The sequence below is a fragment of the Rhopalosiphum padi genome, chromosome 4 (genome assembly GCF_020882245.1).
Source record: "Rhopalosiphum padi isolate XX-2018 chromosome 4, ASM2088224v1, whole genome shotgun sequence".
Classification (NCBI taxonomy): Eukaryota; Metazoa; Arthropoda; class Insecta; order Hemiptera; family Aphididae; genus Rhopalosiphum; species Rhopalosiphum padi.
The window spans coordinates 42,907,990-42,935,622 of record NC_083600.1 but is presented as its reverse complement, the minus strand read 5'-3'; the positions used below and the strand labels follow the sequence as shown (position 1 = coordinate 42,935,622).

Below are 27,633 nucleotides of genomic sequence, written 5' to 3'. Positions count from 1 at the left end.
TAAATAGTCTCTTAAATGTATCATTTTTACAATAAAAACGACGTATACAATTTAAAATTATAATTAGAAAATTTACTTTGAGGAATTTTTTACTCTTGACCTTCCAAAATACTAACTAGATCTAGTTTTCTAATAGAAACCACCTCCATTTTTTGAAAATTTAAACATTGTTACTACTCAAAAGTGTTTACACATATACATAGGTACATCATTGTAAAATCAATATATTAATCGTTCCATTAAGAATTTAAAAACCATTACATTTGCAACAACAACAGTTATAATTTCCTATTTTTTTGTTTTTTTTATCAAATAATAAGTATTTTGTTATTTTATGGGGGAGTAACTAACAAACATAATAATAATAATATATTAATCTAAAATAAATTAGGTATATAATAAGTTCATACATAATGTAAAATAAAATAAATAATTTAAATATTTACAAAAAAAAACCTTTTGCTGAAGAGCAATTTTTCTATAATATACCTAATAAATAAAAATGTTTAATTAAATAGGTATATTATAAATGTGATTATAATATAGCTATATTTTATAGGCATGCATAGTAGGTTTAACTAATAAGTAAGTTTTCTACTTACTTATTAGTTATTACTTAGTAGTTAGTGACCTTTAAGGTGAATAATAAATAACTAATATAAATAAAAACTGAAAAATGAATACTTTTATTTCTTTATTTAATAATTCAAACATGTGATATAAAAAATAATAATAGTAATAAAATATTATTAGTTTTTATTATTTAATAATAAACACAAAATAAAAATAAAACGTAGGTACACTATAAAAAAAATAATAAACCTAATACCTAGATAGTTATTATAAACAAAACATCAACATACATTTTTTATGAATTTCTTGCATCACCCAGCTCTTGAAGTCACCAGGTACATCGAGAATCGAAACATGTCACCAGCTTATAACTTTCATCCCGGTTGTTTGACTAAACTCACTACCGAATATTCAAGCAAAATGTTAAACACTATTTAGTCCATGATTCTTATTCATGTTTTTGAAATTATTTTTATTCAATCATATTCAATTCCAAAATCAATAAAATTATTATTTTAAACAAAATAATTCTATACTGCCGTTTTTTCTTTTAGTAATGAATTTATTTAAATTCTGATTATGGGATATTTAAGTATACCTAAGTACCTATCATATATCCATATTTTAAAATAATTAAAATAATGTACACAATTTATGCGTAGTGTTCATATTTCATTGGGCAATGGTGATATAAATTTATTTTTTTCATATTACAACCAAATTTTTTTAGAATAAATTATAAAGCAGATAATTGTTTTGAAAATGTTAATATATCGAACTAAATCCAAATTCTAACGAGTAGGTTCCGAGTTATTAAAATGTAAATATTAGTCCTTCAAAACGGTTTTACAAAACTATAAAATGTCATTGGCGTAGCCTGGGGGGAAGCTGAGGGGGCTGCAGCCACTCCTGAAATATTAAAAAAATTTAAAAATTATTTTAATTTTTAATGGTCTTTTATTTTTATTTTTTTTTAAATATTGTATTTTACAAAAATTAAACCCCCCCCCTGAAAAAAATCCTAGTAACGCCAGTATAAAATGTTGACGGATTTCCTAATATTAATTAAGTAGATTACTATAATTTCAAATTATTATAGCTCCAATGTCTTTCAAACCAATTAATACAAACTTTTTTTGTGATCAACAATACTCACTAACTACTCGTGTCTCTTTTCGCTGGAATTACTTCAGAATTAAGGGGTGCCTGCGTGCCGTCATTATTTATTGAAATAAACAACAATCGTAACAATTTAAGTTAACGAATACAACAGTGGTGGTGTAAAATACAATAAACTTTAATAAGTAATTAGGTAATAGGTATTCTACGGGCGGAAATTCAAGTACTGTTAGAGACCAATGCAATTTGAGTACACAATTGTGTACTCAAATTGCATTGGTAAATTCAAATTTTTTCATTCGCCTACCTACCTGGATTTGTAAAGCAATTCTTGTGTGCCTGGTATCCACAAGCTACTGTATTGATTCAATTTATTGCAATTAAAATAATAATTTCAAAAAAGATTTTTTTTTAAATGTTTCGGTTAGTGTTTAAATTTTTATGTCTAACTTCACTACGTGTGTATACTGTATAGTGTATTAATTTGTGTTGGCCCATAGTGAAAATTATTATAGGTATCTACTTTTTTTTTTTTTAGTACCTATTCAATCCATAGATTGGTCTACAATAAATGTTCTCTCCATGATTCTCTGTCTTGTGCTTTGTCTTTGAGTTGTTTGTACGAATCGACTCTTGCATCTTTGATTACTTGACTTATATAACACGTTCTTGGCCTACAACTTCCGCGTTTCCCTTCTATCATACCTTCCAGTATGAGGCTATGGAGTTCTTCACTATGTCTTAACGTATATGACCGATCATATGCCATCGCCTTGATCATAAATTATTTAGCAATGTTCTTTTCTCTTTGACTAAATCTAATACTTCTTCGTTCGTCTTCAATTCCGTCCATTTTATTTTCTCCATTTTACGCCAACACCACATTTCAAAAGCTTCGAGAGTGGTTTCATCTTTCTTGTTCAACGTTCATGTTTCACAACCATATAATACTGTACTCCATACGTATATTTTAATTAAACATTTTCTCGTTCTTAGATATACATTTTTTGATGTTAGTAATTTACTCTTAAGTAAAAATGCCTTTTTTGCTTGCCCTATTCTACTTTTTATTTCCTTTTTTGACCTTCCCTCATTATCTATTATGCTTCCCAAATATTTAAATTGATTTATTTGTTATATTCTGTTTCTTTTCAGTATCTACTAAAGTACTATATACCGTAAATGCCATTGTTAGGTACACACAATTAACTGTGTTTTTATTAATAAAATATTAAATATAAAAATTAATTTTGTGTTAATTATTTTTGTTTTTTTTAATGTGAATAGCCGTAGCTTAAGGGTATATGCAGGGGCGCCATTTGGGGGGCGCAACGTATACTTTGGCTTCCCTATTTTTTTCCGAGTCTTATTGACCTGGATTAAAATGTACAATGCGCCGACGGCGCACGGGCAATGATAAATATATTATTAATTGTTATGAATACTACATAATGCGTAGGTATAAAATATAAATATATATTATATTATTATGTATGGAGATAGGTAATAAATAATAATGCATAATATTTATTATTTTTAGATTCTTAATAGATTATAGCATGAGTTAAACGTCTATGATCATTGATCTAAGCTATTTCCAACTTTCTAGATGTTTTTTTTTCGTTAGTAGGTATAAATGCGGTATAATAAAATATAGTATTGGTATATAAATATATAATAGGTACCTACGTATCGGCGTATGTGGGTATTCCATTATATTATACAATATTATGTTTGTAATTCAAAATAATTCTATATTTTTAACATTTCTATGATGTCGTTACAGTAATACAGTCTACCTACGGCTGGCTACGGTTACACTTAGTATAATATTGTATAATATTATATCTTCAATGGGTGACAAACGATTAAGTGATTTAATGGTCATAGCGTTAGAAAAATAAGATGCTAACAAAATAAATTTAGACGAAGCAGTAGATAGATTTTCTAAAATAAAAACTAGAAGGTATAAGCTAGAATTGCATAATTAATTTAAAAAAACTAATGTATTTTGTATTTTGTATGGAATATTGTATTATCATTTATTATAATATGTTAAATAAATATAATATTAATAAATTGCATTAATTAAATATAACTAATATAAGAATCTACTACCTAGGTATAATACTAAATATTTTTGAATCTATACCAAAAGGCAAATAAATTATTAATGAATAATTTGAATTCATTAAAATATACCTTTCAAGAATTTAACCCCATGCAAGCGACTTACACACAAACCATATCTGTATTTACTATTTTGAAAAAATTGGCCTGCTTAAATGTTGGCACCCCTATTATAAAACTCAAATGGCGCCATTGGGGATATGTAAGGGGGTATCATTTATATTTATATGTTATGGATAGTTTTTTTAAATAACTCAAAGCTCCATCCTCCCACAACCACAAGAAAAAATAAGAAAATTAAAATAAATACATTACCACATTGACGAGTATTTGAATCCTAATATTATCTTTTCTATTAATTGAGTATTAATAAATTCATTTTCTATTTCGATCTATTTGGAGTCGATGTTTTCATCTTTTCCCAGAAATATAAACTGTTAAATATAAAATGTCAACAAATAACAATGAACGAAACAACAGGTATATTTAATAAATAAATCTCACAGATATATACTAATATTGTATATATATCTGTGATAAATCTATACTTGTCTCTCATCTATGCTTTTAGGTTTACCATTACCAGTTACCAGTTATAACCAGGTATTCAATAATACTATAACACAGTTAGTACTCAGTAGTGAATAATATAGTATTGAAATACTGCGCACTACATAATATACTTTATAGTATAATAATTATATAATAAATGTAATATTATTTTAAGTAGTAAGCATAATCAAGTTAACAAAATACCATATTATTTTTTTATTTTTTTTTATAGTGTTTTATAAATTATAAGTTTTATTTAAAATTTTGCAATGTATAAAAATCAAATTATAAAATAATAACCAAGAAAAATCTGCCTTCCGGTCAAAATTGTCTACCACTAGTGAATATAAGTGTTTTTAATTTGCATATTTCAAAATATATTTGGCAGTTGAGCAATATTTTTTCATTATAGTCGGGTAGTATAATTCTTAATAAAATAATTTTATAGGTAAGTACTTATCTATGTACGGTATACCTAATATTCTTTAAAAAATAGAAATATTGAATTTAAGTAATTATTTATTATGTTGATGACTGTTTTAAGTATTAAATGTTTCTCATTTTTACTCTTACCTATAGACATAATCTAGGTTTGATATTTTCACTTCTTTGATTTCATATATTTTCTAATAAAATCATTATAATTAATTAAATGTGATATTTTTGACTTTTGTTGTGAAAAAAAAACAAAAATATTCTGAGCATAGAGCAAATTTATTTATCTGCATTTCTTTGTCCTTTAAATGGTAGCTATATTTTAACAACAAAAAAAAGTCCATTCCCTAAATTTTAACTTAATCGTTATATTAAACTTAGAACTCTCTACTCTTTAATGATAATTTGAAGACTGAATAAGGAATTGATATTTTATGATATTTGTTACATAATAAACTTATATATTATTTATTAATGAAAAGTAGGTAATATTAAAAAACTTTATACATTTATTTTAATTAGTTTTTATTCATCAATTAAATAATTTACTACAGTTCCACTTGAATATTTTTAAATATTTTACATTTTACCTTATAACAATTATATTTTTATAACTTGATGCCAATCAAGATAATTTTTTTTTTATTTGGATAGATATAATGGCCAAGCTTAACCAGGGCTAGGAAGTTCTATTAATTGCACATTTTTTTTTTTTTTTATATAGAACATTAAAATTAAGATAAAAATTTGTTTCACACTTTGCTGACATATAAGAAGTTTAAGTTACCTACTAATTTAGTTTTAAGTTCTATTTATAGGCATATTTTTATAAATTAAAAGAAATAAACAATATTAATTTAATAAAGTATACAAATATGTGTATTTTGATTTTCTAGTAGTATATTTTATAAGTAGAGATACATCAATTGTTATCGCTATTGACATCAGATAATTTATTCTATTTATTTCCAATAATTTGGTTAATTTTATGAGATTATTGTCAGACACATTGTAATGAAATTATTGAATTTGTCATATTTACATTCCAGAGCTGACCAAATATACTATAGTTCCTAAATACTTATAACCATATTCTATATAAAAATTCAGTTGACAATTTTATTTTACATTTTTACCAATTTTTAGTACTATAACTTCCAAGCCCTGCTTTAAGTTTGTCACATTAATCCAGACATACTGGTCTTTATACCAACTACTAAAAAAAATTAGTTTTATAGTATTTTTTTTTTTTTTTTTTTTTATGACAGTTTAAGCTCCATCATTGGTTATGAGATCCTACATAATATTTTCCAATCAGTTCTTCTAAGATTAAAAAAAATTAATTATTTTTAATAATATAATAAATGACCATTTGTGTTATTATTTTCTACTTACGATACGTCTTTAAAATATTACTATATAACAGTTATAAAGATCCTATATCCAAGAAAATTACCAAGAGGAGGACTTACATGAGCCTATTGCATATTAATTATAAAGGGTTTATTAACTCAATTTATACCTATTTATAAACTGTTTTTTGGCATTTGAGCTTAACCTGTAATAAAATAATAAATAAATAAATATTAACTAATAATATATTATTACTTATTTTAATTAATATTTTTATTTGTTTATTTTATTAACCTTAATCTTGAATTATATTTTTTTTTTAAATGGTATTGGTTCTTGACATTATGCGAATTAAGCCTCAAATTTAATTAAATTTACAATACTTTAGTTTATTCTGTTTCTTACAATTTTAAGAAATGATTGGGTATTTATAGTTTAATTATTGTTACAAAAATGTGATTTCTTCCTTTCTGTTTAAAGAATTTAGAAAAAGTTTTTAAGCACTTTAATCATAATTTTCCTAAGGAAAAAGCATAATTATAAAATAATTTTTTTAAAAAAAGGTAATTAAATATATGTTTATAACCTATATAACACTTATAACCTATTACAACAGGTCACTGGTAGAATAAAATGTTGAAAGTAAATAATGTGTAAATGTGTTATTAATGAAAATTATGGAATAATTTCAATATTTAGAAGTATTATTAATAACTAATAAGAAAGCCTGTAGTTAAAGTAATTGAAATAATTTCCAAATTATTAATTAATCCTTTTTTAAATGTAATATTTCATTTTGTTACCTGTATGGATACCAATTATGGATACATAGCCATTTTGATTTGCCCCTCTCTATCTCTGTTTGATAACCCTGAAAAATGAACGACTCACAAAGAAATTAAAACTGTAAATATTTACTATATCCTATATAGTTTAAGAGTAGGGATTTTTGAGAATTCCTTAATAGTGACAACTCCAGATTTTCTTAAGAAATTTCTCATAGAAAATTTTTTGGAAAATTAATAAATCTAATACCAGGTATATGGTCTAAATTTCATTCTTAAACCTTATTCTAGATCAGGGGTGGCACGTGCTCCTTTTGTGACACATTTGATGTTATTGAATGGTACGCTAACATCAGATAAAATAACATATATATTAATATAAAGTAAATAAAAAATACTAATTTTTTATGGCACATTTTCAATTTTGTATTTTTTATTCGGCACTATATAGAAAAGGTTAGCCACCCCTGTTCTAGATTCAAATTTAATTCAAATCTGGAACTGCCACAAACCAACCAATTATAGACCAACATTCATAGAGGAAACTATTATAGGCAATTTAATTCACTTAGATGTTGGTGTTAACATTTTCTAATTAAAGCGTTAAATTTAGATTTCCTGATGATTATCATTTAATTACCAAATAAAAATTGGAGGAGAAATGATTTTGTCAATTCCTATGCGTTGTATGATTTTTCGATTTAGCTTTCATTCTGCAAAACAAACAAAAACTGTTAGATAGAAAGAATTCTGTTGAATAGAATAATATCAACACACGGAATAAATAAAATACAAAATGGAAATGTTAAGATTATTTTTCAAAATTGTACTTTATTATTAACAATATTTTGTCATCTTGTAACTACAATATAAAGAGGTCATAAAACGACCAATTTGAGGTAAAATTATTTAATTATTTATATTAATTAATAGTTGAAAAGAAAAAATAATTGTGTACAAAATAATGCAAGTGAAAAATAATTTAAAATATGAAAAATTCTAATAAGTTTTATATGTCGACTCAACAGAATCAAAAGAAAAATCAGTGTTTCAAGTTAATTTTTCTATGCATAACTACGCGCACTGATCAATTTTTTTCCGATATGAACGGATGTACCAAAGCCTGTGATATGCCAATGCGTTTTGAAGAATCCAATGTCAGTATTTTATCAAGCAAGTCCTTCAACTGTCCAACTTTACGAATTTGTTCTTCTGGTAATTTTTGATTTCCCAATAATTCAGTATATAAATCTCGACTAGGATTTATTGAAGACATAGTTATAACTTTCTCCTAAAAAAAAAAAATATATCAAATGAATTAAAAATATTAAACATAAATTATATTAATGAATAACATTGTGCGATTCCAAAATTACTATGGAATAATTTACTTATTTACACAAACTCGAAAAAATCAAAAAAAGAAATAACATAAAACTATTAAAAAAATAATAATTTCTCAAATCTTCATGATTTCCAACTGCTCTATTATTACAATTATATTACACAATTTAATTTCAATCAAATAATATTTTATAATTTAAAGAAGCTTTAATAACAATAGTTTACTAAAACGTGTTATAAAAATTATAAATTATTTTTGCAAAGACATTGGCCAAAATTTAATAGATAAATTATGGAATTCCGTTTTGCTTGTAACTCAATAATAAATTTGTACAGTAGTCTCCTTTTATTTCAGACAATTTAGGTAGAACAAGCCTAAACTATTGATTAAACATAAACAGCATTGTGAAAGTTAATAAAAATCCAATCATAAATTTTTACTCTTTCAACAAATCAAGTTTATCTATTTAAGTATTTAAAACAACCTTAAAAAGAGGAGTAAAGCAGGTGACCACTCTGCTGCACAGTAAGTATCGCCAGTGTACCTTGTCAATAAGAGTAAGTCACTGAAATATATATGTTAAATTTAATGATAAACTGGATATAAAAAATATAATTCCAACAATAACAAGATATGAGATTAATTTTCAAACTTTATATATGAATTTTAAAATCCCTCCCTATTATAACATTTTTTACTGACATTTCTAGAAAAAAATATGTCAAATATCTAAGAATCGTAATATTTTAAGTCTTATGTATAATGCTATATATATATTATATATATATATAAAACATTAATATTAACATTTGATGAATATTTCAAGTACCCAAAGTTATTTGTTTTTTAGTTACATCAAAATATCAAAATTTATTTTATCAAATACTAGTTTTATGATAAAAAAATTTCAAGTCTTTCCATATTACTTTTGTTATTTCTCCCATTATTTTGAAAAGTACTGAAAATTATATACTACTAACACCCCCTACCAAAAAAATGATAATAATACGTAAAAAAAATAAATTATTGTAAAATCAATGTTCATCACCTATTATAATAAATTCTTAAACATACATTCAAAATATTTAAAATAAAATTGTAATATAATTTAAAAAACTTTAATAACAGTAGTTCATTATTAAAACATGAAAATATAAATTATAAAATTAATGTCGCAAAGACAATGGCCAAAAATAAAAAAATTAATTCTGGAATTCCGTTTTGCATGTATTTGAATTAAGTTGCTATCAATTATAAAATACTAAATATGATGAAGTAATACAAACTTATTGATAATAATATATACTTGAAACACCACAGATAATAACATTAATTTGTTAAATGTGATTTTAAATAAACTAAAATAATAATTATTTTTATTATTTTTAATCAATATCAATTAACTCTACTACTTATAAGTTAAAACATCATTATTTATAAAATGTATAGTGCATGTAAACTTAAATAAAATAATTCTTACTCGTTCTGTAACTTTGTCAACTTCGTGGTACAGAAAATTACAATTGCTATCAAAATGTTGGTCTTTGAACATTCCCTTCCGAATAGTTTTGTTGGCCATTTTTCCTTTTAAATCCATAAAAAATTTCAACATCTAATGATAAAAAATAAAATACATTTATAACGTTTTCATCATTTAAGTAAAAAAATATATCGATGCAATTACTTGGTTATTGGTTTTTCCAGGAAATAATATTTTACCAGTATAAAGTTCATAAATAGTACAACCAGCAGACCACATATCAATGCCAAATTCACATTGAATACCTAAAACTAAAACAACATCCATATTTTAAACTTTTGAAGTACATATGATGAGATTTTTTCTAACAGCAAACCATCTATACAAATGTATTTCAAATAACCAACCATATTTTTTAAGGATTATTTATAATAATTTTCACATTAATGAAGATAAGAAAAGCTAAATGAAAATAAATTTCAATAATCTGAATTAAAAATAAAATACGGTCTTTTAAATTTATTCCAAATAAATTAATTACATTATTGTAGTAGGATGGAACTAATTATAGTGTTTGAGAACTAATGATAAGGCAATAAAAAACTTACTTATTTCAGGAGACCGGTAAAATCGACTGACAAGATATGGTGTAATTTCATTATCAGTTATGTGTGATGCTGATCCAAAATCACATAATTTCAATACTAACTTACTTTCATTGACCTAAAGTTGAAACAAAAGTAATATATTTATGAAAAAAATAATATTAATGTTTTATTTTTTATTATTATAACCAGGAATATGAGATTCGCAGGAACTGCAGACCACACAAATAAATTTTTCCAAGGAGTTGTATCATAGTTGAACTGGACTTGGTAATACCTAATTACCAAAAGGCAAATAATGTCAATATAATGATCATAATTTTGCAATGACAATGGCCAGAAATCAAAAACTAAATCCTGGAATTCCGTCTTGCTCAACTTAAATCTAAATTCTAAATTTATGTTATTAAAAAACTCACCAGAATATTATCAGGTTTGATGTCAGCATGTAATATATTTGCCTTTTTCATCAATTTTAATGCCAAAAACAACTGCTGGCTATATGAACGAACGGCTTTAATGTGTAATCCAATGTCTTTACCATACTTTTTCAACACCTATAAGTTTAAAATAGTAAAAAAAATATTTAATCAAACAAATAAATTTAAAAATAAATGTTATTAGTATGCAATAAAAATAATCAAAAAATATTAAAGTAATCTTATATGTTTAAAATTCAATACTATTATTTTTCAAACAAAACTATCTTGTCCAAAAATGTAATTCCTAGTACAGATTTCCGACTGGTATTAAAATGTTTACTCTAACTCCAGAATGTCATATTTGAGTAATCAATTTCAGGCTCCCTATCATAGTTATGATGAGACTTAAATCAGAATTTAAGATTATGAAACTAGAGTTAATATAAAATCTTAAATCCAACATTGTACATTTCTGGACTCTAAATAAAAAAATCAATTTTTTTGGTAAAACTTTAAAATGATTTAGCTATTTTAAATTTAGAGAAAATATGGATTTTAGAATTTGAATCCCAAGAATGCATATATTCACCAAATTCCAGATTTTTCCTTCTACCATTATATAAGTCCTTTGCTCATTCATTGGTCACACACCTTGTAGAATGATAACATTTCTTTCTATCAGACAGTGTACATCTCATTCCAAAATTCATTAGACCACAAGTCCACAACTATGTGCAGCTGCATTTATCTAATTAAAACTACCGTATAATGCATTACATTTAACAAGTTGCTTTAATCCTATATTAAATGCATTTTATAATTTATAGAAGTATAAGTCACAACTTATATTGTTGTTGATGTTTTATACAATTTTATGACATATATTAAAAGTACCTTCAACATACACCAAATAAGCGCTGTAAATTGTAGTAATAGTGCCTTATCCCATTTATTATTTAGAATAATGTATAGGATATTGGAGCGCATACATTATAAAGGTGTCAAAATATTATTAGTATATCAAAGATAATAAATTAATTATTTACCCCCCCCTCCACGTGTCCAATTAAGTATGTGGTTTGATATGCATGTTACAAAATATTAAAGTAAGTGAAGTTTCATTTCAAGATTTTTAAATTTTCAACTAAATTTTTTCATTTATAGTTGGGAAGACTAGGAGAATGAAAAGTGACAGCTTATGCCTATGCTATCAATGGAGGATTTTAAAGGTGAGCATATTTTTAATTATAATATGCTATATAAAAGTTTGATCAAGAATTTATGTATATTAAACAAAGCCACCAGATGTTTACTAACCAGTAACCACCTGCTAGGTGACTGACTGAGAATCCCTGGTTGGAAAACAGGTTGCCAACATAATTTGCCAGCAGACACTTTTCATTCACTCCACACTTCTAATACAATTAATTGAATTTTATTATATTAAATTTTTTTAAATATTTTACTAAAACCTTAAAAAAATAAAATAAATATTTTTATAATTTACTTTACCTCTCTAAGATTCATACTGAGTGGTTCAAAAACCATGCATAAATGTTGCTTGTGGAAAAAGTGACGGTATAAACGTAAACAATGAAACCTATCGTCAGGATCCGAATCATTTAACCGTTTAAGAATTTCTAATTCTTTCAATCCTGTTTTATGCCTGAATTAAAATAAAGTACAAAATTTATAATTATCAACAATAACTATATAAAATTACTCACATAATTTCATTGTTTCGTATAATCTTAACAGCCACATCTTGATTATCACGAGCAGCGTCTCTAGCACGAACAACATTAGAAAATACTCCTTGCCCGGTATATCCATAGACAGTATAACGTGAATCCATTGTTTCACCAATTCTCACGCGATAATATCCTTCTGCGTCATCCCAGTTGTCAGTTAAAGAAGGATTTTCTGGTACACTCTTGTTTCCATTAGATATACCATCTGGTTGAGGAGTCTGGACAAGAATAAGAAAAAGATTATTAAATATTAATACAATTATTGATTATAAAATTTTATGAAGATTGTAAAAGTTATTTAATTACATGTTGTGTAGCATGAAATGAATCAGCTTCAGCAAACATATCCCATTTGCCTTTTATTAAATCAGGATTTAATACATGATCAGGCTTTGTGGTTTCTTTATCGGTTGCTGAATCAGAATCATTTAATCTTCTATCAGTTTCTTTAGGAGATGGAGGTTCTGGAGAATGTTGAACAGATGCTTCAGTGGCATAACTTCCGTGTGGAGAAGGATTCATAGAATCTTCACTATGCAAATTACTATTATTTGCTCCTAACCTCTAAATAACAATTTCAATTCATAAGATTAAATAATTCTTGAAATAAAGTACAATCAAAAATTACCTTCAACAACTCCTCCCTTTGCTTTCTTCTCTTTTCAATAATTTCTTCTTCGTTTTCATCTTCCGCAATATTTATATTTACATCAATGCTATAAAATAATTAATTGTATTGTAAATTATATTTTTAAACAATACAAAACTCATTAATTCACGAACCCCAAAAATTAACATAGTTAAAAATAAATAAAAATATTAAGGTATACATAATATATTGAAATTATTTTTTAACATATTATAATATGTAAGAAATAATAGTATAATAAACTTAAGATATACTCACTCAGAATCTGAAGATGACTTATCATCTCGCTTAAGACCTTCAGAAAAACTGTCTTTATATTTATCCCCTCTATCTTTACCTCTATGAGATCTATAATTATTAAAAATATAATTAATTTTATTTAAATACATATAATTTAAATTATTTTCACAAATTAATGCAAATTGTAATTGAATCTTACGCTTACCTAGAATATCGTTCTTTACTATGTGATCTCCTATCATATTTTCTATTATATCTCTTATCCCTTTCTCTGTCCCTGTCCCTATCTCTATCCCTGTCTCTCTCTCTTTCTCTATCCCGATCACGGTCACGTTCTCGATCACGGTCTCTATACCTATTAGAAGCTATAACAAAAATAAATTAAAAAAACATATTATATTGTATTTATAAAATAATTAAAGGTTTATAAAAATAAATCATAAATTTACTATAATTTATAGTATTATATAGTCTTATCAATTTTATAAGTTATATTAATATAAACATCTTACCAGGTGGACTTCTTGCACGGTCTCTATTAGCTTTAAAATAAATAAATAAATATGAATAAAAATAATAAAATAGTAATTTTTAAATCATTTCAAGATGTTTCAATACTTACGTATAGGACTTTTAATACGATCTCGTCTTCGTCTTAATTGATCTTCACGTTGCTTAATCTGTTCTTCTCGTCTTCTGACTTCTTCTGTTCGTCTTTTTGCTTCTTCTTCTATCTCTTTTATTTCTTCATCTCGTCTTCTTTGTTCACGCCTCCTTAAATCGTCTTCTCTTTTTTTAATTTCCTCTTCTTTTCGTCTAATTTCACGTCGTTTTTCATCTTCCAAATGTTTGATTTTTCTTTGTCTGTCTTTATCTTTATCTCGACACCTGTCATATTCCTTATCTCGATCTCTTTCTTTTTCACGTTCTTTTTCTTTTCTTATGCGATCTGACTTTAAATGAATTAAGTCTTTACTTACACTTCTATCTCTTGTTTTCTTGATATCTTGACTAGAACCATGATGACGTTTTAATGGACTTTTTACACTATAAAATAAAAATTAATTAATCTAATAAAATCTAATATTACATAATGTTTACAATTTATCACAAGCATACCGTTCACAAATCTTATTTTTATATTCTTCATCTGATTCATCATCAACTAAGTTAATAGTTTCAACTGATTTTTTAGCACTTGGCTTTTTTTTTTTATTGGTTTTATCGCCTTCTTCTGATTCTGATAAATAAGCACCTAATCTTGCTTGAAGTAAAGCCTAAACATATTAATTAACATTATCTTTAAACAATTATTCTATTATGCAATCTTATTTAAAATATTATAAGCTGGAAATATTGTATAAATATTCTAATATAAGTGGTTATTTAAATAGAAAATCTTAATAATATATCGTTTAGATTTCTAACAATATATGAATTAACTTTTAAATATTCTATAGAAAATTTAGACAATTTAGAAAATTGTTTCTATGGTTAGGTACTTTTAATTATAATTCAATTTATACATTAGAATATTAAAATTTATCTATCAAATAATATCTTAGGACAATATCCATTGATATGTAAAATACATCACAACTCCATATTTTATTTAAATGAGATCATTGTTATATTATATATTCAATATAATAATATTACAAAAATGCAATAATTTATTAACAATATCAAATTTGAATTAGATTCATTTTAGATGAAATAATATTTAAAAATGACATACAAAATAGTCCGACTTAATCTGAAAAAAAATTATTCAAAAATTTTGTTCATTTGGATAAATGAAAACAAATAAAATATCATACAGTAATCCTTATTATTAAGGTAAATCTATATCAACATATGGTATGATTATATTATTCACAAAAAAAAAAGTATTGATCTAAATATTTTTTTTATCAGTGTGTCTATTAGCTATAAGGCATTTGTTAACAATAGACAATATTGATCCAAATATTTTAGTTAAGTTTTTCCATATTCAAATACAGATCAGGTGTAAAAGCATTTGGATACACATAACCAGAGTTCAAAACTTCATACATTTGCATATTTTGTTAATAAATTAACTAAATGAAAAAATAATTATAAAAGAAATTAAGAGCCTTCTTCCATTTTATTTTGAATAATATCTATAGATTTAATATTAGTTGTATTTACATTTAGTAATAATAAAAAAGAATATATTTAACATTTTTTTTAAATTGACTAGTATAAATGAATTAATATTTTATTAAAAAAACAAATTTATATTAAAAATTATTTAGTAAAAATGTATGTAATTTATTGTTTCTTAACATATAGTTTCAAATCCTGCTAATAACCATAAAATATTTTATTTGTACTTAAAGAAAAATACCTTTTGCTTAATTAATTCTTCTAAATTCATTTCTTCTTCATCCAAATTGATTTCTGTTATTATGGGTCCTTCAATTTTTTTCTTTTTAATGATGTCAGATGGCGGTGGAGATGGTGGCCTTTTTTGTTTACCATTCTGAACATGGTCACCATTCGATTTTTTTTTATCCTTTAATTTTGTTTCTCCATTTTCTTTCTTTGTTTTTTTATGTTTTCTATAAAATATTAAATACCTAACAATTAGCTTATAATTATACTTTTTAAATTAAATTGCATATTTTTTAAAATTTAAATATGTATAGTTCACATAGACCTTTTAACTAAAAATATAATCAATTGATATTATACTCAAGACCATGTGGTCAAATTTGTTAATAATCAATGTATCTATGATGTAGTGTAATTAAATATAACATTGTCAATATTTAATAAATGTAATTATAAGTAAATATTCAATTTACCGTTCACTTCTATGCTTATGCTTCTTTTTCTTTTTCTTCTTATCTAATCGATTGTTATCGACTACTTTACCAGAATCTGCAGATGAATCATCCGACATACTGTCGACTCTACAATTTATTTTCCAAAAGCAAGTTAAAAACAATTAATAAATGAATGAAAACAATAATAACACATAATCAAGTTTAACTTACGCCATGTTTGTTGACGGAAGAAAATAAAAAACAATAAACTGCTCAAAATCGTTTTTAGTATTTCATGAGATATTGTCGTTTCACGTTCAAATAAATTATATACTTACACAAAATCAAATCACAGTCACATAAACAAGTTACAACAATAATACAATAATAATAGTTTCTATCACATCAACATTTTGAACACGAACTAAATCAAACCCACTTTATTTTATAGAGCAGAGCCATAACGCAAAAAAAAGATGTGTGCATAGTACGTGCCTACTGCCTATGGAAGTATGGAGTAAGGCTACGTCCTACCTACCTATTATTTGTTTACGATATTATGTTATAGTAGTTTCAGTTAAAAGTAATGCAAAATTATATAGAGTGACCAACATTCAAATCTATCGGAATGAGGTCACGTACACCATTTATTAAGTCTAAAAAAAATATGTATATTGTCATAATTATTTTTAACTTTTTTAAATAATACTATATTAGTGTATGGTTATCTAAATTAATAACGTTAGGTTAAGCTACATTTTTATTAAAATTAAAATTATAATTATTACAAAAATACATAAGGCTATAAAATAATTAATGACTTTTAAATATGGTTCTACTGCAGTACTATCAATTTTATAACGTGGAGTTTCCGATATGGCGATATCACAGTTCTCAACATTTCAATATTTTTTTTATACAAAAATTATTAAGTATAAACTTAACTTTGTTATGAATTAACGACATAGCTTAATCTATACATGCTAATTAGAGTATTGATCTTCGAATCCATTAATTTTAAGTATTAACGGTGCTTGTAAACTTATTTTTCCTCATTTTCTATTTTCTGAATTGTGTTTTTTCTTTAGTCATTTTCTTCTAATTTTTATTTTTTTTTATTGGTGATTTAAATAATTTAAAGAGTTTTTATTCATGGGTAAATAGTTGTCTTATAATATCCAATTATTAGTACCTAATACATCATGATAACATAAAAAAAAAATTGTTTTAGCGCCTATTTTTAATTTTACAGTTTACTAAGAAACCTAAATCATTTTAATTTAGTTGTTGCTTATGCATGCTTCTTTATCTGGTATTTAAAAATTACTCTTATTGTACAAGTAGTAGTAGTTTTAATATTTTCTTCACATTTAATCACAAATTCTGCTTAAAATTAATAATAATCATCAGTTGGCAAATGTGTGTAATACAAATATTTAAACATTTACCCATACATAGAGTAAATAGATATTGTATTGCTCAAATAATTTATCATACCTATTTTGAGCCCAAAGTTTAACATTAAGTTAAAAGGTTAGCCATACTTATATTACCTATTAAGAAATTAGGCCAGTAGCTCTGATAATGATAAAAAGAAATTTGTAAATATTATGTACAATATACTACAATAATATCTGTATTTTTAATTAATTATTATACCTACATTAGATTTTTTTTTTCAATAATTTCAACAAATTTTAATTGCTTATCTGAGAAATAATTTTAAAAGTATTTATATAAATAATGATAATATGACTGGAAATATAATCAATATTATATAAATTAATTTTAAAATTTTAATTTATGTATTTTGTATGACATAATATTTATGTAAATTTTTTTATTGATTAATTTTAAAATAAAGTCATTACTCATTAATGTTTCACATGTAAACATTTGAATTTTTGTTATTTAGTTATTTTTGTAGAATTTTGAAACTGTAGCTGTATTTAAAGTTGTAAGAAATGCATGAACTGTTTACACAAGTATTGAACTACAAAGATTTGTCTAAGGTATAATTTGTTTAGTTGGAAGTTGTATTTATTTCAATTCTTATTTAATAAAAATAAAATTAATTTACAGGCTGGTGATTTATTTACTGTTTCTGATGATGCTATTGTGAATGATTTATCAGAAGTTATTAATATAATTTGTGAAATAACAAGCTTACCTGATTATGTATACAACGACAATGATCAAAGTGTTGTTGAAATATGCATCACAAGAGTTACTACTGCTATTAGGTATTATAATATATTATAAATGTGTTATAATTATACTATTTTAAGTTGCATATATAAAAGGGTAATTGATAGATAATATATTAGACTGATTTCGTGTATGTTATTTTATTTAATATCATATACATTTATACCATAGTATATAGTTTTATACTCAATTATAATATATAATTTCAGATCAAAATACATTAAATATCATTCATCTGATTTTAGTTTTTATTTTAATATTATCTAGAGAAATGTATAATTACCTATTTCAATATTTTTTAAACTAATGTACGATATAATTAATTTGTTAGAGAAACCGGATCAATGGAACAGCATGCTGAAGCCCTGGTTACATTACTGGAATCATGTCTTAATCATAATCTTAAACCATCGCAAAAGGAAGAAGATCCACCTCATGCTAAAATATCATCAGACATAATATCCTGCATGTTTCTTGTTAGTATACAATTATAATTAAAAATTTATAAATGGGCTAGGTATGTATATCTTATTTGCAAAAAATAACCATTAAAATCCACAAACATAATATTTATTTTAGAATTATAGCAAAAAAGAAGTTATGAAAAGAGTATTACCAGTAGCTGTTAAATTTTTACATAAAGGAAACAAAGTACTATCGAGAAACATGGCTTCATATCTCTCACTTGCAGCAATTGACAACTCTCCATTACTATCAAATCATATACAGCTTATTATAGATTCTATAATTTCAGGTAATTATTTTTAACAAGTTTATAAGCAAAATTTAATTTACTTAATAATGTAATATTATAGGTAATTATCCATTATGTCGAGTCCTTCCTCAGATTTATGAAGTAACAAGAGATCCAATTCATGACCATGCAATGGCTTTAGTTTCTTTACTTCCTTTATGTGAACTTACTGAAAAGTTGGCTTTATTACAACTTTGCTCTCTTATAGCAAACAATAAACCTTCTGTTAGTATACTTCTATAGTAACATCATATTTAATTATTACAGGAAAAATAACTATAATAATTTTAAAAAAATGTTTAGTTATTGGAAGCTAGTTTACCACAATTGTGCGAATATTTATGTACTTCTCAAACGGTTATTCCTACATTACAAGTTTTTCTTAATTTAGCAAAAAACCAACCGCAACTTTTATCTGATTATGTTCTGAAAATTAAAAAAGCTGCTGAATGTAATCCAAATGCTCTGTGTATCGCTGCTCAAGTGTTATCGGCTGTTGGAAAAATAAATAAGGTCTTATTATTATTGCCTGTTATATTTAATTTTAAAGCCATGAATAAAATAAAAAATAGTATTATTTTTTTTACAGACAAAAGCACAAGAAGCATTAAATTTTATTATGGATCATTTAGCTAAAGTAGATCGAGGAAGTCAAAGTCTATTAGTTCGTGAAGCTACTTTTCTATGTTCCTGTTTTCCAATTTTATTTACTGATAAGATATTAGATGGAGTTATACAAATTAGCCGAACTACCAAGTAATTATGGGATTTTTTATTAGTATTATATTAAGTATTTTATTAGTATATTAGCATTAACAATAATGGTTTTCTGCAGGTCTCATGTAAATCAAATATCTGGTGGAATAACTATAGTTAAAGTTGGTGGAAATCAGTCACCAACTAATTCAAATATTACTAGAACAACTCAAACAGATAATAATGGAAGAAATTCAAGGTTGATTTTTGTAAAATTTACATAATCTAAAAATTGTCATATATATAATACAAGTTTTTTTTCAATAGAATTGTGATAACACCGAGGCCTAGATTAATGGCAGATAGTCGTAGTACTGGAAGATTACAATCATCTAACGCTCACCGTAGTATGACACGTTTAAATGCAGGTAAAAACAAATGTTTATATTACAACAACGTTAAAGTTGACCAATAATATGCAAATAATTAAAAATCATACACAATGTAGATAGAAATTACCATAAACAATTTTATTAAAATAATAAATATGAACTTGTGTTGTAGATCCTGCTTTCTTCACCTAATTTTTCTACAATTTATTACCTATAACTATGGCCTAGATTTTTGTACAAAAAATATTGTTGAATATGTACATACAAATTTAAAAATAAGAAAAAAAACCTTTATTACTTGCCAAATAAAACTAAACATCTTAAAAATTATTACACAATGTATAATAATAAAAAATTAAAAGAATTAAAGAAGTAAAAGATATAAAAAATATTATTAAAACTATAAAAATTGCAAACTATTACCTTTAATAATATAAATTATAATTAATGTAAAATTAATGACAGAAAACAATATTGATTTTGAGACAATTACAAATGTAATTTAAAATTTTCAAATTAGAAACTACTGTAATGTCACATAACATAAATTTATATTTAGAAAAACTTCTTTCTATATCGCAAGACACTATAATATGTGCATATTTAAAACAAAAAATTTCTTCAGGTGAAAACTCTTTAATGCTTTTATTATTTTTATTATTTCTCCAATTAATATTTCATAAGGGTTTATAATTTGAGAATTCTTTAATTTTTTTTAATAATACTTGTAATAGTTTAAGCTTCTATGCCTTTACTTAATTTATGTTCATTACTTTGAGCTTACGCAAAAGTTTTTATAATATGAATTAGTTTAGATGTTTAGAATCTTTTAATTTAATTATGTATGGGACAACCTCTGTGATTTATAATAATACTTTTTCAAGCCACATTAATCTCATAAAGTCATTGAATAATTTTTATATTATTTGAAAGTTAACCTTTTAGTGTTCAAGTGTTAAAACTATTGATTTTATTGAAAATAATAAAAATAAATTAATTGTATGAATCAGTCAAAATTTAAAAAAAAAAGTGGATATACCTACTATTTATAAAATATATATATTATATATTTTCAAACATATAGAATTATGCAATTTATAGTCATTTTTACTGAAATATGCAAAATTAAAAATAAACTATAAACTCTTCCTAATGAAATGTCAACATTTGTAAACAAAATTATTTTAGTTGATTTGTTAGAAGAACAATATAACAATTCGAGCTGTTGTTTACAACTAGTAAATTTGTGTATTACATAATACTATTAATTTTTGAACTTCAGGTGGTTTAATATATATATATTGTCAAATCATTTTGCATAAACTTAATTTATTAAATATTTTTTTTAGCATCTGGTAGTAGAGTTGGGTCAGTTGGAGGTTTGCATAAAAGTATGACTAAATTAAGCTCTAATCAAGTTTGTATTGCTAATACATCAAACCGTAATAAACCTTCTACTACTAAAATATCAAGTGGTGGTGTAACAGTTACTACACCTTTGTAAGTTTATTTACCTAAATTACAATTAAATTATTTATTTAATAATTGAATTAAATTTGAAATGTATTATTGTTTAAGAGGAACAGGAAGTATATTAACTACAAACTTCAATTACAGTACAAACTCTAAAGATTCATTGGCTAATTCACTAAGTCAAACTTTGGCTGGACGAGTGCAAAACTCGGTGTCTCGACCTTTAAGTACTGCTGGAAGTTCTCCGTTAAATCAAAGTTTAACTTCTCAAGGACCTATCCAATCAAGTGGCCCAAGTTTAAATGTAGACCCTAGTGGAGTCAATACAGGCATTTATTCAACTGTTACTCCAAGACGAAATCATAATACCAGCGTTACAATAATTAATTCGAGTGTTTCTCAAGTAATTAAACAGAAAATTAATATATTTTAATCCTTAAATTAATAAGATGTTTGTTAAGTTTTATAAACACTATAATAATAATATAGGGTGATCCATTTATCAAACACCTGTTATATTAAAATCTATTTATTTTTTTGAAATTTTCAAGTCAAAATAAAACAATTTAAAAAGAAGGGTAAGCAGTGGGTATTACTCTGCTGTGTAGTAGAGGTGGAGAGTAGCTCACTATAATGGATGTGTTAAAATTGAATGCAATGACTAGTATCAATGTATACAAAAAACCATTTTGAACAGAAATGATTTGTCAGTCTTGCATATATTATATTATTACCTATATTTAAATTGTAAATTTTTTTTTTTTTTGATACACAAGTAATTTATTTTTCTTAACTACTGGTGAAAGTTTCAAGTTACTACGATTTATACTTTATGAATAACAATAAACATTTTAAATAGTTTTAAGATTATTAATATTTGTACGTGATTACGTAAACATTTTAAATTCATACGCTCATAAAATGTTTTCTATATTGACGCTGAAGTTTTTTTAAGTTATTTGAATGAAAATTTATATAGAACATTGTAATGGGTTTTTCAACCTTAGGTATAATTCACAAAAATTTTATGAATTTTCAACTTCTTTAAAAGTTATTTAAATTTTATTTTGAAAATTTCAATTATCTATAAACAGCTTAAAAAAAAGTCAAAATATTTTTAAAATTTAATCATAAATAGATAACGCTATTATAAACAATTCGTGAAAATTTCAAGTATTTACAATGATATGTTTTTGAGTTACAGCAATATAAAAAAATTGATTTTGTCAAAAACTGGTTATACGTAAAAATTCCAATTTTTCTCAACACTTTTGAAAACTAATAGAAATTTTTTACTTTTGACCCCTAGAGTACCAACTAGATTCACTTTCCTTTTCAAAATGGGGCTATAGTTAAAAATCAAAGCACTATTACTATTCCAAAACGTGATGACAGGCAACAATAAAAACACATCATTGTAAAATTAATACATTCATCGGTGTACAGAATCTAAAAATATTTTCAAAAATAATAATTAATTTTGAAATAATGAGTTTTATAGTGCTTACATATTATTTATTTATTTATTTTATTGTATTTTAGAGAATAAGTGTATTTGAACCATATCCAATGAGAGATACTATGCAGCATTTTTGTGAGAAACATTTAGATAAAATTAAAGCTTACATGGAGAAAGTTTCAGTTAGAATTCCACCTCCTGCTAAGTGCACAATCGAAGGTTTGTATTGATTTACTATTATTTTGATTATTATTTGTTTAAAAAATTGATGTTTTATCTAACTTTTAGAAAGAAGAGCAAAAAAGACGGCAAAACTACATTTTGCTTGTGAAGGTCGGGGTGAACATTGTCTCTATAATCGTGCTTTATTTACTGTACGTACACGACATCCTCGTGTTTGGATTCATCTTATGTTTCTTGCTCTTCAAGCAAGGTCATCGTCAGCACTTAGTTCACGCCATCCTTCTGTCAGTGCCTTGAAAAATTGCTGGGATATTCTCAAATGCGAAACTAGGCCATTTCTAACATTGGTAACCTCAGCATTTCCATGCACAAAAGATCAGGACGCTGTTTTAAATGAACTTCGTAATAGTGGTTACTTTGATGTATTTGAACATTGTAGTGTAAATTCTGGTGGTGGTTGGGGTTGTTTTTTATGTAATCATCCAGAACGAGCAGTTGGTTTTCTGCAAGATAGTCAACCAGTAATTGAAGGTCAGCTAAAAGAAAAAAAAGGAAGGTGGAGAATATTTAGAAGATGGAGAACACGATATTTTACACTGTCTGGAGCACATCTCTCTTACAAAGGCTCAGTAAGTCAATACTTACTAAATATAATGTATTCTATTCACTATAAACTATAGTTCTAAAAATATTCCCTACATAATGCAAAATGTATTTATGTACAGTAATTTATTTTAAATTTACATACACAATAATCCATAAATTTAGTATAGTACTAAGTTTTTAATTTAATAACAGGCATAAATTCAGTTTAGTCCCATGTTTATTTTTTTCTAAACTGCATTTATATAAATCCATGCTTATTTTATAATTTTCTTTTTTCCAAATGTGTTTTAAATCATTGAATCACAAAGGTATTTTCAAACATAAAGTAAGTATTGGAAGTTACATTAAAAAAAAAAAAATGATTTGATTATGACTTAAAAAACTCGTAACTATTTTCTACTGTATTATTGAACTAAACACAATGATATATAAAAAATATTTAGATTAATTTTATGCTATTGATTATTTACATCACATATAAGGCATACTATATATTAATAGTAAAAATAGTAAAATTAATTACAATAAAAGGAATATAAACTAATATTAAAATTTCCTTAAATTTAAGCTGACAGACGGTCTCCGCTCACAATTTGTTTTTCAAACACTAAATTTTATTATTAAATTCAAATTTTACACATTCATTACAGTGACCTAATCAATAAAGAGTTATACTAAAAACAGTAAAAACTTATTATATTTCAGAGTGACTTCCCCAATTTGCTTATGCTGAATATGATGAAACAATCAAATTTTAACTATTCTACTTACTTTTTAAATTATTCTTACGTAAAGTCATTTTTTGAAAGTTAAAAAATTGATATTTACTCATAAATAAAAATATGTTGTTCTTCATCCCCTTGTCATAATTCCCAAATACCAATAAGAGATTCATTTTTTTTTCAAACTCAGTCGTTATTACATAATAAATAATAAGTAAATTTTTTTTGAAATTTTTATTAAGGATACCATAATTTTAAAAAATCCATTGTTTTCTATTTGTTTTTATAATTTAATAGTTAAAATCTAATGTTCTTGTCATATTTACAGTAAAAATCCTAATTTTGGGATAATTTTTTTGGAAAATGCCAATGTACAAAATGTGAAATTATTTTTTAAATATATCAAATTTATTGACTTAAAACAAATTTTGAAAATATTAAAATATGAGCGCTGTTACTTAACTGTATTTGTTCTATATAAACTATAATTTTTTGTCATGCATTAATTTTATACCAATTTTATAAATCTATTTTTAATTAAGATTTTGTTTTGTATTTAAATATTTTTTTTTGCTATAGAAAAATGACAAAGAAGGAACTCCTATTGACATTCATCAGATTCGTAGTGTAAAAGTAAGTCGTGGTGCTCGTAATATACCTAAAGCATTTGAAATATTTACTGGAGAAGAATCTCTTATACTGAAACCTAAAGGTGGTAAAAATGCTGAAGAATGGGTACAGTGTTTGTCTGTTGTTGTAGCACATTCACATTCAAAAGATACCACAAATTCAAGAAATTCAAGTTTAGTTAGGACAACTATATAAATTAACAAATTATTATTTCAATATAATATTTGTAATATCAATTAGTATTATTTATTTTAATATATTATAATATTATGAATGAACATGACATCCAAATAATATGATATTATTTTAATTAAATTTTGACTATTTATATTTTAAAATTGATTAAAAATGTATTATTATTAAACTAGGCATTTTTTTTCTTTATTCAAAAAAATGTAAATTTAATACATATACTTACTATGTTAATTTCTACAACTTCTTACTACTACAAATTAATGATAATTTGAAAAAAATCTGGTCTGTTTATACGTTCCAGATTAAAAACAACTTTTTGGTTGTTTAATAATTTATAAATATCACCACAAGGTAAGATTAAAAAGTGAGATCTGGTATTATGTTCTAAACAATTACCTATATTAGGTAAAACTGTTATCATTTGTTTAGTATCAAGAAGATTTCTATTTATTTTTTTATTTTTGTACTAACATATTATCATAGCCATTACAAGCTAAAATAAAGAAAAATATATATTTATTCTTAGTATTATTATTTATTATACATTAGTAAAAATACATCATTTTGTTTACTTCAAAACTTATATAAATATTAATGTATAGTTATGTACTAGTGGCTTTGTTATAAAAATATATATATATATTGATGTAATAGTCTCTAAGGAGAATTTATCTAAATTACTCAATAGCTTTAACATTGAACCAAAATGTATATGTATAATATAATTAATGGAAATAGATAAAAACTTTTAAATTGCCCATTTTTTATATTTATTTTATTTGTTTATAATAGTAAACAACTAATAAAATGATATAGATACAAATGTACGATTATTTTTATTGGAATAGAATAAATTTTTCATGAAATCATGTTATGTCTTATGTGGTATCCACACTATCCACATGTACTGATTAAATAAAGTATGGAAATGGTGCATCTGAATTTACCTTGTTTCAGTGTCTCACTGGTAAAAGATTTCTCGCTGCAACTGCTACTTATTTTATATATATACCTATATAGTATATACTATTATACTATAATTAAGTACCTAATTAACCTACCACATTTATCATCTCAATTATTTTAATTTATTCTTTAATGAGCCATTGATGCAATCATACACCCTTAGATACAATTATTACAAATATCCTACTGTATAAATGTACGATATTGTAAATATGTATATCATATCGAATTCCCTACTTTATCTGACATTATTAAATCGTTTCTAAATTCTCGAGACCGTTAATATTCCATGACATATATACCTTACAATAGTCGCGTCAACTCTAAAATGGAATTAACACCACAAGACAGCCACTCATTACATGTGTCCGGTATTCGGAAAAAAAATCCCCGTACCAACTAAATACATTATTCGTTAATTATAATAATTATAACACGATTATATTTACAAAATTTAACTATAAATTATAACTTTATAAGGTACACTAGTGTCTAGTACACTACTATTCGATGGATGTTCATATATCATAGTATATACATCATACGACTCAGTCGTAACGACTACAAATTACAATCTGCAAAATTCTACACAAATTCTTACATGTGCTATCAACACCGGATGTAATAGGTATAATTATCTTAACAATTCAACAAATTAATACAAGAAGATAATTTTTATTTACTGGTTTGTCCATTAACGATTAATGTCACTTAACATTTAACAATAGAATCATTTAGACACATGAACAAGTGAGATTAATTTATAAGACATTCTTGATTTACCATTTATTATTAAATTTATCTATATAGATATGTTTAAATGCCCATTACCTAGGTTCTAGATACTATATAATTACAAATGTCTGCATCCGTGTAGGTAGGTAGTAGTTTTGTTATTTTTTATCACTGTAAAAAATTGTAATAATTATTAGGAGGTATTTTCAAAAACAAGGCAAAAGGATCAACTCCCCCAGGCCTCGCGTCTTTCATGGCATTTACCTAATGATTTGTAAACCAATAATTTTGTTTTGTCAAATTAAAAATACAAGTCCCGTCTGCAGTGTCAGCTTGTGGGTGCACGATCCAAAAAAAATTTAACCAAATATTTTATTACGAAT

General features: G+C 24.6%; 2 protein-coding genes across 18 annotated transcripts; one reads left to right on the top strand and one right to left on the bottom strand.

Moving 5' to 3' along the window:
• Positions 1 to 663: 663 nt before the first annotated feature.
• LOC132930323 (serine/threonine-protein kinase PRP4 homolog) lies at positions 664 to 16,770 on the bottom strand. 10 transcript variants are annotated; one of them, XM_060996146.1, is made up of 21 exons: positions 16,463 to 16,769; positions 16,271 to 16,378; positions 15,811 to 16,024; positions 14,559 to 14,716; positions 14,062 to 14,486; positions 13,952 to 13,981; positions 13,645 to 13,804; positions 13,458 to 13,547; positions 13,179 to 13,266; positions 12,857 to 13,114; positions 12,527 to 12,768; positions 12,312 to 12,465; positions 10,797 to 10,934; positions 10,381 to 10,495; positions 9,977 to 10,083; positions 9,773 to 9,904; positions 8,065 to 8,238; positions 7,588 to 7,660; positions 6,966 to 7,033; positions 4,138 to 6,367; positions 664 to 1,482 (listed from the first exon to the last, which is right to left on the bottom strand). In XM_060996146.1, the coding sequence occupies exons 1-18, from the start codon at positions 16,465 to 16,467 to the stop codon at positions 7,649 to 7,651; spliced, it is 2,610 nt and encodes an 869-aa protein (XP_060852129.1). In that variant the 5' UTR covers positions 16,468 to 16,769; the 3' UTR covers positions 664 to 1,482; positions 4,138 to 6,367; positions 6,966 to 7,033; positions 7,588 to 7,648. The 10 variants fall into 10 exon arrangements, with proteins under 10 accessions (XP_060852129.1, XP_060852133.1, XP_060852130.1 ...); XM_060996150.1 differs by having other exon boundaries at positions 664 to 973; XM_060996147.1 differs by having other exon boundaries at positions 2,234 to 4,256.
• Positions 10,390 to 25,718, top strand: LOC132930322 (protein melted). 8 transcript variants are annotated; one of them, XM_060996134.1, is made up of 17 exons: positions 10,390 to 10,512; positions 10,570 to 10,647; positions 11,964 to 12,028; positions 18,147 to 18,243; positions 18,314 to 18,474; positions 18,771 to 18,915; positions 19,019 to 19,193; positions 19,255 to 19,418; positions 19,497 to 19,706; positions 19,783 to 19,949; positions 20,029 to 20,148; positions 20,217 to 20,317; positions 21,631 to 21,781; positions 21,860 to 22,157; positions 23,297 to 23,432; positions 23,502 to 24,025; positions 25,304 to 25,718. In XM_060996134.1, exons 4-17 carry the CDS (start codon positions 18,196 to 18,198, stop codon positions 25,547 to 25,549), a joined length of 2,646 nt encoding a protein of 881 aa, XP_060852117.1. In that variant the 5' UTR covers positions 10,390 to 10,512; positions 10,570 to 10,647; positions 11,964 to 12,028; positions 18,147 to 18,195; the 3' UTR covers positions 25,550 to 25,718. The 8 variants fall into 8 exon arrangements, with proteins under 8 accessions (XP_060852117.1, XP_060852118.1, XP_060852119.1 ...); XM_060996135.1 differs by having other exon boundaries at positions 10,392 to 10,512; positions 10,587 to 10,647; XM_060996136.1 differs by lacking the exon at positions 10,570 to 10,647 and having other exon boundaries at positions 10,395 to 10,512.
• The last annotated feature ends 1,915 nt before the right edge of the window (positions 25,719 to 27,633 follow it).